Source organism: Rhinoderma darwinii, unplaced genomic scaffold, assembly GCF_050947455.1.
Source record: "Rhinoderma darwinii isolate aRhiDar2 unplaced genomic scaffold, aRhiDar2.hap1 Scaffold_651, whole genome shotgun sequence".
NCBI lineage: Eukaryota > Metazoa > Chordata > Amphibia > Anura > Rhinodermatidae > Rhinoderma > Rhinoderma darwinii.
Window position 1 is genome coordinate 165,639 of NW_027464207.1, and position 15,190 is coordinate 180,828.

General features: G+C 55.2%; 1 protein-coding gene across 2 annotated transcripts; it reads left to right on the top strand.

Annotated features, from left to right (window-relative positions):
- Positions 1-1,858: 1,858 nt before the first annotated feature.
- On the top strand, positions 1,859-14,940 carry LOC142727836 (phosphatidylinositol 4-phosphate 5-kinase type-1 alpha-like). 2 transcript variants are annotated; one of them, XM_075849068.1, is made up of 16 exons: positions 1,859-2,399; positions 6,538-6,584; positions 8,768-8,860; positions 8,937-9,067; positions 9,152-9,269; positions 9,497-9,649; positions 9,733-10,032; positions 10,467-10,672; positions 10,840-10,923; positions 11,009-11,057; positions 11,137-11,221; positions 11,299-11,430; positions 11,500-11,629; positions 11,703-11,765; positions 12,040-12,106; positions 14,466-14,940. In XM_075849068.1, the coding sequence occupies exons 1-16, from the start codon at positions 2,357-2,359 to the stop codon at positions 14,466-14,468; spliced, it is 1,704 nt and encodes a 567-aa protein (XP_075705183.1). In that variant the 5' UTR covers positions 1,859-2,356; the 3' UTR covers positions 14,469-14,940. The 2 variants fall into 2 exon arrangements, with proteins under 2 accessions (XP_075705183.1, XP_075705184.1); XM_075849069.1 differs by having other exon boundaries at positions 11,503-11,629.
- The last annotated feature ends 250 nt before the right edge of the window (positions 14,941-15,190 follow it).

The following is a 15,190-nucleotide window of genomic DNA, read 5'->3' on the forward strand; positions in this document are numbered from 1 at the left end:
CGTAACGGCTGAAATTACGGGGATGTTTCAGCCTGAAAACATCCCCGTAATTTCAGCCATACCGGCATGTGCAGGCGCTTGAACGCCGCGTCCATTACGGGCGTAATTAGCGCTGCTATTCATTGGAGTCAATGTATAACCGCTCCAATTATGCCCCAAGAAGTGACAGGTCACTTCTTCTACGCGGGCGTCTATTTACGCGCCGTCATTTGACAGCGGCGCGTATATTACGCCTCGTGTGAACAGACAAACGTCTGCCCATTGCTTTCAATGGGCAGATGTTTGTCAGCGCTATTGAGGCGCTATTTTCGGACGTAATTCGGGGCAAAAACGCCCGAATTACGTCCGTAAATAGGCCGTGTGAACATACCCTTAGAATGGCGAATACATCTAACGCAATGTCTGCAGGAAATGGGCAGGAACAAATGCTCATCTGGTAAATCCGCCGCCGTAACGTGCCCGTATATCCCACGTGACCGCTGCAGCCAATTACACGGCAGTGGTGTAACCAATGAAAATGCCCGGGACTGGTAAGTGAAGTGGGGTCTGTATTAAAGGGGCAGTGCTGCTGTTTAGTAACAGGCCGGGCGCCAATTCACGGGTGGTCAGGATATCGGGTGAAGCGATTCATCAGGTTTGAGATTCACTTTTCCAGATATAAGAGAAAAGGGTATGTGCACACACACTAATTACGTCCGTAATTGACGGACGTATTTCGGCCGCAAGTACCGGACCGAACACAGTGCAGGGAGCCGGGCTCCTAGCATCATACTTATGTGCGATGCTAGGAGTCCCTGCCTCTCCGTGGAACTACTGTCCCGTACTGAAAACATGATTACAGTACGGGACAGTTGTCCTGCAGCGAGGCAGGGACTCCTAGCATCGCACATAAGTATGATGCTAGGAGCCCGGCTCCCTGCACTGTGTTCGGTCCGGTACTTGCGGCCGAAATACGTCCGTCAATTACGGACGTAATTAGTGTGTGTGCACATACCCTTTTCTCTTATATCTGGAAAAGTGAATCTCAAACCTGATGAATCGCTTCACACGATATCCTGACCACCCGTGAATTGGCGCCCGGCCTGTTACTAAACAGCAGCACTGCCCCTTTAATACAGACCCCACTTCACTTACCAGTCCCGGGCATTTTCATTGGTTACACCACTGCCGTGTAATTGGCTGCAGCGGTCACGTGGGATATACGGGCACGTTACGGCGGCGGATTTACCAGATGAGCATTTGTTCCTGCCCATTTCCTGCAGACATTGCGTCAGATGTATTCGCCATTCTAAGGGTATGTTCACACGGCCAAATTTCAGACGTATACGAGGCGTATTATGCCTCGTTTTACGTCTGAAAATAGGGCTCCAATACGTTGGCAAACATCTGCCCATTCATTTGAATGGGTTTGCCGACGTACTGTGTAGACAACCTGTTATTTACACGTCGTCGTTTGACAGCTGTCAAACGACGACGCGTAAAAATACAGCCTCATCAAAAGAAGTGCAGGACACTTCTTTGGACGTTTTTGGAGCTGTTTTCTCATAGACTCCAATGAAAACAGCTCCAAAAACGGACGTAAAAAACGCAGCGAAAACGCCGCGAAAAATGCGAGTTGGTAAAAAAACGTCTGAAAAGCAGGGTCTGTTTTCCCTTGAAAACAGCTCTGGATTTTCAGACGTTTTTGTTGACTACGTGTGAACATACCCTTAGGTTAGAGCTTCGTTTTCATACCAGAAGGGCGGAGTTTTACAGCATGTAGACCCGCCCCCTCCAGATGATTCTTTAGCTGTAATAGCCATGTGCCTCTCCAGAGCGCAGCTTCCGGGTCACGTGTCCAAGCCATCTACGTCATTGGGAGGCGCGGCCTCACATCGCACGGTCTGCGTCACCGTTGCGCCGCCTCCCTATAGACGCGCTTTGCGCATGCGCTTCTGCCAGAAACCGCGACCGAGCGAATCGTTCGTTAGAGACACCGGGGAGCTCCCAGACCGCACCGCGCTCAGTAGTAGCCAGCGCCCACGGCACGTCACCGGCTAGAAGCAGCAGTAGGGGCCCTCAAACAGCGCTACTCAGGGCCCCCAGTTCAGGGGAGGACCCCGGTATACACGGCCCCGGCAGTGTCCTGATAACCGAGGCCTAAAGGAGCCCGTGGTCGTGGACACTCCATTACTGAAGACACCCAGGGGCCCCCAGAGCTCAGCTGAGAAGACCCCGGGTCTCAGGACACTTGAGGGGCCCCAGGACTCGTTATACTGAGGATATTGGAGGGGCCCCTGGTATTGGGATATAAAGTCCAGTGTGGATCCAGGGGCCGGTGGACTGTTCTGTATGACCTCGGATCTGTACGACCGACATGGAAGCTGCGGCCGCTGAACCCGTGGGGGGAACCAGCCCAGGTAAGGGGGTCACTGCTCCGTGGGGGAGGGGTCTGTATACAAAGGGACATGTGGCCCAGGGTAAGTCATGGCCAGGTCAGTGCGGTCCTCAGGGGGCCCGGGGTAAGTCATGGCCAGGTCAGTGCGGTCCTCAGGGGGCCCGGGGTAAGTCATGGCCGGGTCAGTGCGGTCCTCAGGGGGCCTGGGGTAAGTCATGGCCAGGTCAGTGTGGTCCTCAGGGGGCCCGGGGTAAGTCATGGCCGGTTCAGTGCACTCCTCAGGGGGCCCGGGGTAAGTCATGGCCGGGTCAGTGCGGTCCTCAGGGGGCCTGGGGTAAGTCATGGCCAGGTCAGTGTGGTCCTCAGGGGGCCCGGGGTAAGTCATGGCCGGTTCAGTGCACTCCTCAGGGGGCCCGGGGTAAGTCATGGCCAGGTCAGTGCGGTCCTCAGGGGGCCCGGGGTAAGTCATGGCCGGTTCAGTGCGGTCCTCAGGGGGCCCGGGGTAAGTCATGGCTGGGTCAGTGCGGTCCTCAGGGGGCCCGGGGTAAGTCATGGCCGGGTCAGTGCACTCCTCAGGGAGCCCGGGGTAAGTCATGGCCGGTTCAGTGCAGTCCTCAGGGGGCCCGGAGTAAGTCATGGCCGGGTCAGTGCACTCCTCGGGGGCCCGGGGTAAGTCATGGCCGGGTTCAGGGCAGTCCTCAGGGGGCCCGGGGTAAGTCATGGCCGGTTCAGTGCACTCCTCGGGGGCCCGGGGTAAGTCATGGCCGGTTCAGGGCAGTCCTCAGGGGGCCCGGGGTAAGTCATGGCCGGGTCAGTGCAGTCCTCATGGGGCCCGGGGTAAGTCATGGCCGGGTCAGTGCAGTCCTCATGGGGGGGCTCGGGGTAAGTCATGGCCGGGTCAGTGCAGTCCTCATGGGGGGGCCCCGGGTAAGTCATGGCTGGTTCAGTGCAGTCCTCGGGGGGGCCCGGGGTAAGTCATGGCTGGTTCAGTGCAGTCCTCGGGGGCCCGGGGTCAGTGACGGCTGTACATGGGCTTCGTTCACACCTGTGTAAGGGTCCCGTCGTTGTGACACCGCGCAGTTGACCGCGGTGCCTGATGCGGATGTGAGCGATGCCTTCACTTGTTTTGCTGGGCTTGTCGTGATCTCGTCACTTGGAATTCACCGATTAATTCTCAGCCAAACCGGTTTATTACATGAAGGAGCAGCGAGCCTGTCATCTTATTGCCCGTCTGCAGATGAACTACAAATCCCAGCATGACCTGGTAGACTTGTAGTTACATCATTGGCACAGACATGGGGGGGGGGGGGTCTGCTGCGTCTGCGTCACGATGTGGTCGTCGGGTGATTTCTAGTGACTGCGATTAAAGGCCGATGGACTGCTCCTGTCTGTTACCGCCTGTGTCCCGCCCACAGATCAGGCACCAGAAGACGAACCCGCAGGGGCAGATACACCTGGTGGCTCCTGCCGCCTCTCCACACACTGGGTGGGGATGGCGGTGCTTGGGCCCCTGGCAGGGCACACTGGGTGGGGATGGCGGTGCTTGGGCCCCTGGCAGGGCACACTGGGTGGGGATGGCGGTGCTTGGGCCCCTGGCAGGGCACACTGGGTGGGGATGGCGGTGCTTGGGCCCCTGGCAGGGCACACTGGGTGGGGATGGCGGTGCGGGGCACACTGGGTGGGGATGGCGGTGCTTGGGCCCCTGGCAGGGCACACTGGGTGGGGATGGCGGTGCAGAACCCCTGACAGGGCACACTGGGTGGGGATGGCCGTGCGGGGCCCCTGGCAGGGCACACTGGGTAGGGATGGCGGTGCTTGGGCACAGGGCTGGCTGCTGTTAATGTTTGGTGTCCTGGGTTAATGATACATAGACAGGCTGTTGGCATGGTCGCCGTCCTGCCGCATACTCCACATTCCTTCCTTGTTTGGCAGCGCTGCGCTCCGTCTGCTCATCCTGCTGCTGGAGACTCGTGCTCCCCGTGACAGCGCTGACATCACCGCATCAGACGTCACATGTGTGGAATGTGAGGGATGTGTCACCTGTGTCTGTAAATCAGGTCCTACCAGTGTCCTGTACCCACACACCCCACAACAGCCCGGGGATCCTGTGATCCGCCTGTACCTCATAACAACCCAGGGGGGGACCTGTGATCACACTGCACCTCCTCATAACAACCATGGGGGGGGGGACCTGTGGTCACACTGCACCTCATCATAACAACTATGGGGGGGAACCTGTGATCACACTGCACCTCATCATAACAACCCGGGGGGACCTGTGATCACACTGCACCTCATCATAACAACCCGTGGGAACCTGTGATCACACTGCACCTCATCATAACAACCCGGGGGAACCTGTGATCACACTGCACCTCATCATAACAACCCGGGGGGGGACCTGTGATCACACTGCACCTAATCATAACAACCCAGGGGGACCTGTGATCACACTGCACCTCCTCATAACAACCCAGGGGGGGACCTGTGATCACACTGCACCTAATCATAACAACCCAGGGGGACCTGTGATCACGCTCCACCTCCTCATAACTGTCCGGGGAGGACCTGTGATCACACTGCACCTCATCATAACAACCATGGGGGGGGGGGACCTGGGATCACACTGCACCTCATCATAACTATCCGGGGGGGACCTGTGATCACACTGCACCTCATCATAACAACCCGGGGGGACCTGTGATCACACTGCACCTCATCATAACAACCCGGGGGACCTGTGATCACACTGCACCTCATCATAACAACCCGGGGGGACCAGTGATCACACTGCACCTCATCATAACAACCCGGGGGGACCTGTGATCACACTGCACCTCATCATAACAACCCGGGGGGGACCTGGGATCACACTGCACCTCATCATAACAACCATGGGGGGGGACCTGTGATCACACTGCACCTCATCATAACTATCCGGGGGGGACCTGTGATCACACTGCACCTCCATACAACTGCCCGGGGGGGGACCTGTGATCACTCTGCACCTCCACATAACTGGCCGGGGGGACCTGTGATCACTCTGCACCTCCACATAACTGCCCAGGGGGACCTGTGATCACCTTCTCCCCACAGACTCCTGTGTGATGTAGTTCTACTCTGTGGGGGTTGGGCGTGTTGTACTACAAGGTGTATAATGGCATGGAGGAGCAGTGACTACTAGAGGTGTGTGGCCAGGGGTCCGGCTCTGACTCCTATAAGAACCCGCAGTTACTGATATACAGGAGAGTGTTTACTTTTCAGAGCTGTAGGAAAGCTGGGTGAGCTCCCTTCTTTCCGGTGGAAGCAGTCGAGGTTGATTTCTGAGTGCTGTCTGTCTCTTCTGGACTCTTGTCACCCGGTGGAGTTCTCTTTTATCTCTGTTATTTCCGGATGATGATACTGTAGAGCAGTTCTAGCATTAGAGTGCCAGCTCCTGAGGTCAGCGTTGTGTAGATCAGGGGCTGATGGTTGTCCTCCTTTATCTCCCCTCAGCTCTCTGTGGTCTGTGCTGTGGTCTGGGCGCTCTCATCTCCCGCAGAGGTACCAGGCCGGGGGTCTGCATGCCTGTCCCAAGCTTTGCACGGTTCTCGCTGTCTAGAGTGCTGCATGCAGCCTGTCCTGTGCTCCACTAGGGGGGCAGTGCTGGTGGAGTAGGGGGTGTTTCGTGCTGTACTCCGTGTGTAGATCTGCTGTCGTGCTTTGTAGTGGCCCCAGCCAGCTCCTAATCCAGTGATGCTCCATGATGTACTTGTATGCTGGGCCCAGGAGCTTACAGTCTAGTAGCAGACCTGAGCTGCGGTCCATTCATGTACATGATACTTCCTTAAACCTGATCAGACACGCTGCAGGGGGGCAGCCTGAGACCACCTCTCGGTTTCCTGCGGAGTCAGTGTGAGTGCCTAATATGACCTCTAGGAGGCGCTGCCACAGTTGAGAACATCTCCCGATGTGAGGGGGCTACAGAGTCACACCCCCTCCTCCGTGTGGAATAGATACGAAACCTAACCCTTCTGTGATTGGTGGAGTGACCATTAACAGCTGGTGTTTTACCTTTATTACCATAAATGGGGGAGGGGCTATCAGCATCCCACCCGTCAGTTGTATTTACTCACATCGTTAACAGACGGCTTATAAAATCCCTGATATTCCATTTTCAGGGGCACCTACCATGAAGAGGAGCACCCATTCTGAAGGCAGCATGGGGGTGAGTATATACACTCAGCAGGCACTCCCCTAAATAGAATAGTGAGTGCAGCTCTGGAGTATAATACAGGATGTAACGCAGGATCAGTACAGGATAAGTAATGTAATGTATGTACACAGTGACTCCACCAGCAGAATAGTGAGTGCAGCTCTGGAGTATAATACAGGATGTAACTCATGATCAGTACAGGATAAGTAATGTAATGTATGTACACAGTGACTCCACCAGCAGAATAGTGAGTGTAGCTCTGGAATATAATACAGGATATAACTCAGGATAAGTAATGTAATGTATGTACACAGTGACTCCACCAGCAGAATAGTGAGTGCAGCTCTGGAGTATAATACAGGATGTAACTCAGGATCAGTACAGGATAAGTAATGTAATGTATGTACACAGTGACTCCACCAGCAGAATAGTGAGTGCAGCTCTGGAGTATAATACAGGATGTAACTCAGGATCAGTACAGGATAAGTAATGTAATGTATGTACACAGTGACTCCACCAGCAGAATAGTGAGTGCAGCTCTGGAGTATAATACAGGATGTAACTCAGGATCAGTACAGGATAAGTAATGTAATGTATGTACACAGTGACCTCACCAGCAGAATAGTGAGTGCAGCTCTGGAGTATAATACAGGATGTAACTCAGGATCACTACAGGATAAGTAATGTAATGTATGTACACAGTGACTCCACCAGCAGAATAGTGAGTGCAGCTCTGGAGTATAATACAGGATGTAACTCAGGATCAGTACAGGATAAGTAATGTAATGTATGTACACAGTGACTCCACCAGCAGAATAGTGAGTGCCGCTCTGGACTATAATACAGGATATAACTCAGGATCATACAGGATAAGTAATGTAATGTAATGTACACAGTGACTCCACCAGCAGAATAGTGAGTGCAGCTCTGGAGTATAATACAGGATGTAACTCAGGATCAGTACAGGATAAGTAATGTAATGTATGTACACAGTGACTCCACCAGCAGAATAGGGAGTGCAGCTCTGGAGTATAATACAGGATATAACTCAGGATCAGTACAGGATAAGTAATGTAATGTATGTACACAGTGACCTCACCAGCAGAATAGTGAGTGCAGCTCTGGAGTATAATACAGGATATAACTCAGGATCAGTACAGGATAAGTAATGTATGTACACAGTGACTCCACCAGCAGAATAGTGAGTGCAGCTCTGGAGTATAATACAGGATGTAACTCAGTATCAGTACAGGATAAGTAATGTAATGTATGTACACAGTGACCTCACCAGCAGAATAGTGAGTGCAGCTCTGGAGTATAATACAGGATGTAACTCAGGATCAGTACAGGATAAGTAATGTATGTACACAGTGACTCCACCAGCAGAATAGTGAGTGCAGCTCTGGAGTATAATACAGGATGTAACTCAGGATCAGTACAGGATAAGTAATGTAATGTATGTACACAGTGACTCCACCAGCAGAATAGTGAGTGCAGCTCTGGAGTATAATATAGGATATAACTCAGGATAAGTAATGTAATGTATGTACACAGTGACTCCACCAGCAGAATAGTGAGTGCAGCTCTGGAGTATAATACAGGATGTAACTCAGGATCAGTACAAGATAAGTAATGTAATGTATGTACACAGTGACTCCACCAGCAGAATAGTGAGTGCAGCTCTGGAGTATAATACAGGATATAACTCAGGATCAGTACAGGATAAGTAATGTAATGTATGTACGCAGTGACTCCACCAGCAGAATAGTGAGTGCAGCTCTGGGGTATAATACAGGATGTAACTCAGGATCAGTGCAGGATAAGTAATGTAATGTATGTACACAGTGACTCCACCAGCAGAATAGTGAGTGCAGCTCTGGAGTAGAATACAGGATGTAACTCAGGATCAGTACAGGATAAGTAATGTATGTACACAGTGACTCCACCAGCAGAATAGTGAGTGCAGCTCTGGAGTATAATACAGGATATAACTCAGGATCAGTACAGGATAAGTAATGTAATGTATGAACACAGTGACTCCACCAGCAGAATAGTGAGTGCAGCGTAGATATTGCACCTCTGTTCACGTTCCTAATATTCAGGGTCTGTCCGGCCTGGGGTCACTGCTGTGTGGGGGAAGGGAAGTAGCCGTCCCACATGTTGACATTGGGTGAGCATTGATCTGTCTTTCCCAGGTTCCCGGCTCCTCGGCCCAGGCTGGAGTGCCCACCATGAAGAAGATTGGACACAGAGGTGTGGACTCTACAGGGGAGACCACGTATAAGAAGGTGAGTGCGCTGGACTGTCCCTCCCCTCGCTCTGAGTGTTGTGAGTAGTGACCTGAGCCTCCTCTTCCATCCACAGACCACATCGTCCGCTCTTAAAGGTGCGATACAGCTCGGCATCACCCACACGGTCGGCAGCCTCAGCACCAAGCCCGAGAGAGACGTCCTCATGCAGGATTTCTATGTGGTTGAGAGCATTTTTTTCCCTGGGTAAGTGTTAATCTGGTGCCAGTGCTGCCCCCTTCTGACCGCCCTGTGCTGTCTCATGATCTCTTCACCTGTCTCTTCATACAGCGAGGGCAGCAATCTGACGCCCGCCCATCACTACAACGACTTCCGCTTTAAGACTTATGCCCCTGTGGCTTTCCGATACTTCAGGGAGCTTTTCGGCATTCGTCCTGATGATTATCTGGTGAGTAGGAGAAGGCGGTCAGTGAGGTGGTCCTGTCTAGTGCCGCAGCACTCGTCTCCGGAGCTGACAATCCACTGGTGTAGTGGAAGCCCCTGGATTAGGGATGGGAACGTCTCGTCACTAGGGCCGCTGCTCGGACACGTTTGCTGTGGTCATGACCCCCCATATTAAGGTGGAGGACCCCCCGTAGTGGTTGTGTTCTGAGATGTGCCCCTTTCTGTCTGCAGTACTCGCTCTGTAACGAGTCCCTCATAGAACTGTCCAATTCCGGAGCCAGCGGTTCTCTGTTCTACGTGTCCGGAGATGACGAGTTTATTATCAAGACCGTTCAGCACAAAGAGGCCGAGTTCCTGCAGAAGCTGCTGCCCGGATATTACATGGTAAGACGGCAGCCGGGGCGCGTGCGGGGGAGGGGATGGTCGCACGGAGACCCTGTGAACACTGGACACAAATTCTCTTCTAGAACCTGAACCAGAACCCTCGGACTCTGCTGCCCAAGTTCTACGGACTCTACTGCGTCCAAGCTGCCGGGAAGAACATCCGAATTGTGGTGATGAACAACCTGCTGCCCCGGTCGGTTAAGATGCACCTGAAGTACGATCTTAAAGGGTCCACGTACAAGAGACGCGCGTCCCTCAAAGAGCGAGAGAAAAGCTTCCCCACCTACAAGGACTTGGACTTCCTGCAGGATGTGCCGGAGGGACTGTTCCTGGACCCCGATATGTACAGCGCCATGTGCAAAACCATCCAGAGGGACTGTCTGGTGAGGCCCAAATATCCATCCATATTAAATGTCCAGCCTTCTGTAAATCGTGAAGGCTGCCCGGGCGATACAGGTCGTGCCGCTTCCCCCGGGCGATACAGGTCGTGCCGCTTCCCCCGGGCGATACAGGTCGTGCCGCTTCCCCCGGGCGATACAGGTCGTGCCGCTTCCCCCGGGCGATACAGGTCGTGCCGCTTCCCCCGGGCGATACAGGTCGTGCCGCTTCCCCCGGGCGATACAGGTCGGGCCGCTTCCCCCGGGCGATACAGGTCGGGCCGCTTCCCCCGGGCGATACAGGTCGGGCCGCTTCCCCCGGGCGATACAGGTCGGGCCGCTTCCCCGTGTGGCCATCACATCGGCGCCCTCTTAGTGTCCCTGATATAACGCGTTGTACGTGGAGTGGGTGACGCGGGTGTCTTGTGTTTCTCCTCCAGGTCCTGCAAAGCTTCAAGATCATGGACTACAGCGTACTTGTGGGCATTCACAACATGGACCACGCACAGAAGGAGAATGCCGTGGTTGATGGCCACATGCAGGCTGATACCCGAAAACCAGCGGTACAGAAGGCGCTCTACTCCACCGCTATGGAGTCCATCCAGGGGGAGGCTCGACGTGGGGGCCCCATTGAGACGGACGATCAGTAGGTTCCTTCTGCTACATAGTGGACCTCGTGCCCTCCTTTCTAGACAGGAGGGGCATGAGCGGCACTAGAATGTCTCTGTACGTCAGCGAGGGCACTGCCGTGTTGCGGTCTCTCGTTCTGACGGCTCGTCGGCCCCTTTAATGCTGGGATCTTTCTGTCTATAGGATGGGCGGTATTCCATCTCGTAATGCGAGGGGAGAGCGCCTGCTGCTGTATATCGGAATCATCGACATCCTGCAGGCCTACAGGTCAGTCCATCTACTGGGCCACGTCCTGCTGCCCTGCCCCCGCCGGCAGCTCCGGCTGCTCATTCTGTCCATTGTCTCTTTTCAGGTTCATTAAAAAGCTGGAGCACTCCTGGAAGGCTCTGGTCCATGATGGGGTGAGTTGTCTGTGTTGATGACTTGTGTTCTCCGGTGACGTGGCTTTGATTTCGTGCTGACGGTTTGTCTTTTGCTTAGGATACGGTTTCGGTTCACAGACCCGGCTTCTACGCCGAACGCTTCCAGCGCTTCATGTGTAACACGGTGTTCAAGAAAATCCCACGTGAGTAACAGGTTGTCTAATAGCCGAGCTGTGAACGCTCCACCCTGCTCCGCGCTGACCATGTGTCCTCTCCACAGTGAAAGCCTCCCCCTCTAAGAAGAGCCGGATCATGCCAGGCATCACCCGCAGGGCCACCCAGCCCGCCGTGCCCACTCAGCTACAACTGACCGGAGACAACAAGCAGTCCTCGGGCACGGAGTCGGATCAGGGTGAGTCTCCTGAGATGTCCTCTGTGCAGTAACCTCCGTCCTCTGTCTGACCAGTATCTCTCATCCCAGTAGGCCCCTATGGGCGGCCTGACCTGCTCCCCCGAACCCCTCCAGTGGATGAAGCTGCGAGCGACTCACTAGCGACCACTCTGTCCACATCGTCTTTAGGCAGCGGAGGGTTAAACTCCCCGGCACATAGGTAGGTTCTTGTTCCAGAAGACTCTGCAGGGTTAATGTGGACGCCGATCACTCAGGATTTCTCTTGTTTGTAGGGCGGTCGGTGTAGAAGTTCACAAATCCGAGACAACCGAGAACGAGGCGAACACAAGGGAGAGGTGAGAGGGGCATCACTGCAGGAGGGTGGGATCGAAGGTTACCCCGGGCAACTCACAGCGGGGAGGGTGCGATCGGAGGTTACCCCGGGCAGCTTATGGTGGGGAGGGTAGGATCGGAGGATACTTTGGGGCTGCTCTCTGTGGGAGGGGGGATATAGGGGTAAGTTACCATGGGCAGCCGCTGCGGAAGGCGGAATATAGGGGCGGGTCGCCGGGGGGCAGCCGCTGCGGAAGGTTAGTCCTCTCGGCTGTAACGTGGTTTTTCTCCCTCCAGGGCGTCTGGAGAGGAGGATGAGGAGCCTGCGCTGGATGTCAGTCAGATTGAGGCAGAGATCTGTTTTGTAAGTATCTCTGGGCTTCTCTGGTAATGTCTGCCGCTGTCATTAATGTCTCTTCCTGTAATTCCTGGCCTGGAGGTGGTGCTGTCTCGGGCAGGTCAGGGTGTGATGCTGGGTGGTGGCTGCTCCGCTCTTATTCCTCTTTGTCTCTTCCTGTAATTCCTGGCCTGGAGGTGGTGCTGTCTCGGGCAGGTCAGGGTGTGATGCCGGGTGGTGGCTGCTCTGCTCTTATTCCTCTTTGTCTCTTCCTGTAATTCCTGGCCTGGAGGTGGCGCTGTCTCGGGCAGGTCAGGGTGTGATGCTGGGTAGCGGCTGCTCCGCTCTTATTCCTCTTTGTCTCTTCCTGTAAGACCTGGCCTGGAGGTGGCGCTGTCTCGTACTCGGGCAGGTCAGGGTGTGATGCCGGGTGGTGGCTGCTCCGCTCTTATTCCTCTTTGTCTCTTCCTGTAAGACCTGGCCTGGAGGTGGCGCTGTCTCGTACTCGGGCAGGTCAGGGTGTGATGCCGGGTGGTGGCTGCTCCGCTCTTATTCCTCTGTCTCTTCCTGTAATTCCTGGCCTGGAGGTGTCGCTGTCTCGGGCAGGTCAGGGTGTGATGCTGGGTGGTGGCTGCTCCGCTCTTATTCCTCTGTCTCTTCCTGTAATTCCTGGCCTGGAGGTGGTGCTGTCTCGGGCAGGTCAGGGTGTGATGCCGGGTGGTGGCTGCTCTGCTCTTATTCCTCTTTGTCTCTTCCTGTAATTCCTGGCCTGGAGGTGGCGCTGTCTCGGGCAGGTCAGGGTGTGATGCTGGGTAGCGGCTGCTCCGCTCTTATTCCTCTTTGTCTCTTCCTGTAAGACCTGGCCTGGAGGTGGCGCTGTCTCGTACTCGGGCAGGTCAGGGTGTGATGCTGGGTGGTGGCTGCTCCGCTCTTATTCCTTTGTCTCTTCCTGTAATTCCTGGCCTGGAGGTGGCGCTGTCTCGGGCAGGTCAGGGTGTGATGCCGGGTGGTGGCTGCTCTGCTCTTATTCCTCTTTGTCTCTTCCTGTAATTCCTGGCCTGGAGGTGGCGCTGTCTTGGGCAGGTCAGGGTGTGATGCCGGGTGGTGGCTGCTCCGCTCTTATTCCTCTTTGTCTCTTCCTGTAAGACCTGGCCTGGAGGTGGCGCTGTCTCGGGCAGGTCAGGGTGTGATGCCGGGTGGCGGCTGCTCCGCTCTTATTCCTCTTTGTCTCTTCCTGTAATTCCTGGCCTGGAGGTGGCGCTGTCTCGGGCAGGTCAGGGTGTGATGCTGGGTGGTGGCTGCTCCGCTCTTATTCCTCTGTCTCTTCCTGTAATTCCTGGCCTGGAGGTGGCGCTGTCTCGGGCAGGTCAGGGTGTGATGCCGGGTGGTGGCTGCTCCGCTCTTATTCCTTTGTCTCTTCCTGTAATTCCTGGCCTGGAGGTGGTGCTGTCTCGGGCAGGTCAGGGTGTGATGCTGGGTGGTGGCTGCTCCGCTCTTATTCCTCTTTGTCTCTTCCTGTAATTCCTGGCCTGGAGGTGGCGCTGTCTCGTACTCGGGCAGGTCAGGGTGTGATGCCGGGTGGTGGCTGCTCCGCTCTTATTCCTCTGTCTCTTCCTGTAATTCCTGGCCTGGAGGTGGTGCTGTCTCGGGCAGGTCAGGGTGTGATGCCGGGTGGTGGCTGCTCCGCTCTTATTCCTCTGTCTCTTCCTGTAATTCCTGGCCTGGAGGTGGTGCTGTCTCGGGCAGGTCAGGGTGTGATGCTGGGTGGTGGCTGCTCCGCTCTTATTCCTCTTTGTCTCTTCCTGTAATTCCTGGCCTGGAGGTGGCGCTGTCTCGTACTCGGGCAGGTCAGGGTGTGATGCTGGGTGGTGGCTGCTCCGCTCTTATTCCTCTGTCTCTTCCTGTAATTCCTGGCCTGGAGGTGGTGCTGTCTCGGGCAGGTCAGGGTGTGATGCCGGGTGGTGGCTGCTCCGCTCTTATTCCTCTGTCTCTTCCTGTAATTCCTGGCCTGGAGGTGGTGCTGTCTCGGGCAGGTCAGGGTGTGATGCTGGGTGGTGGCTGCTCCGCTCTTATTCCTCTTTGTCTCTTCCTGTAATTCCTGGCCTGGAGGTGGCGCTGTCTCGTACTCGGGCAGGTCAGGGTGTGATGCCGGGTGGTGGCTGCTCCGCTCTTATTCCTCTGTCTCTTCCTGTAAGACCTGGCCTGGAGGTGGCGCTGTCTCGTACTCGGGCAGGTCAGGGTGTGATGCCGGGTGGTGGCTGCTCCGCTCTTATTCCTCTGTCTCTTCCTGTAAGACCTGGCCTGGAGGTGGCGCTGTCTCGGGCAGGTCAGGGTGTGATGCCGGGTGGTGGCTGCTCCGCTCTTACTCCTCTTTGTCTCTTTACAGTGATGGATCCGCTGTCGCCTTCGTGCCTGGAGCGTCTGATGAGTGTCCGGGACTCTGTATTATTGGACATGGGGGGGCCTGGAGCCCCCGACCTCTGCCAGGACACTGGTGAATGTTACAAGCGGGGGATCCGCTCCGCACAGCCGCCTTATCTGCAGCCCCGGTCCTATTTAATGTATAGACTGACGGTTGCACTGACCTTGTGCTGTTCTTGATGTTGCGTTGAGTAAACTTGGACCAAAAAACCCACAAAACTGAAAAGCGTTTGCTGCCTACGTCTCCTCATTGCCCGCCGGAGGACGCGACCCCTCACCTGTGCCAACTGACGCCAAAGTCCCCAGGAGCCCGCGTGTCGCTGATCTGACATTTTATTTTTACTTCTCCTCCGTTAAGTGCAGCGGCACAAGAATGGCGTCTTCCCCGCTCCGGGAATGTATGTGAGCGCGGTTACCGGGGGCCGAGCTCACACCTCCCCTCCCCCAGCAGTGGTGCTCCTCACCTGTCAGACAATGACCCCGGATGACCATGTATTTATTTTGCCTTGTCCTCAGTGCTGCCCCCATATGTTGGCACCTCCACATTGCAGGGGGTCTCACCTGGTTTTTGTAGTCTGGCCCCTATGCCTTGCACCTGGTGCACTTTAGCAGTGAGGATGGAGACGAGACCCCCTGCCATGCGCTGCTGCCCCTCTTCTCAGCTCTGGTTGTTCTTTTTATATAATCGGT

Coding starts and splice junctions, on each gene's coding strand:
- LOC142727836 (XM_075849068.1), top strand. CDS start 2,357: ATGGAAGCTGCGGCCGCTGAACCCGTGGGGGGAACCAGCCCAG. Junction 6,585..8,767: donor ATTCTGAAGGCAGCATGGGG/GTGAGTATATAC, acceptor TGTCTTTCCCAG/GTTCCCGGCTCCTCGGCCCA. Junction 11,058..11,136: donor AGGCTCTGGTCCATGATGGG/GTGAGTTGTCTG, acceptor TCTTTTGCTTAG/GATACGGTTTCGGTTCACAG.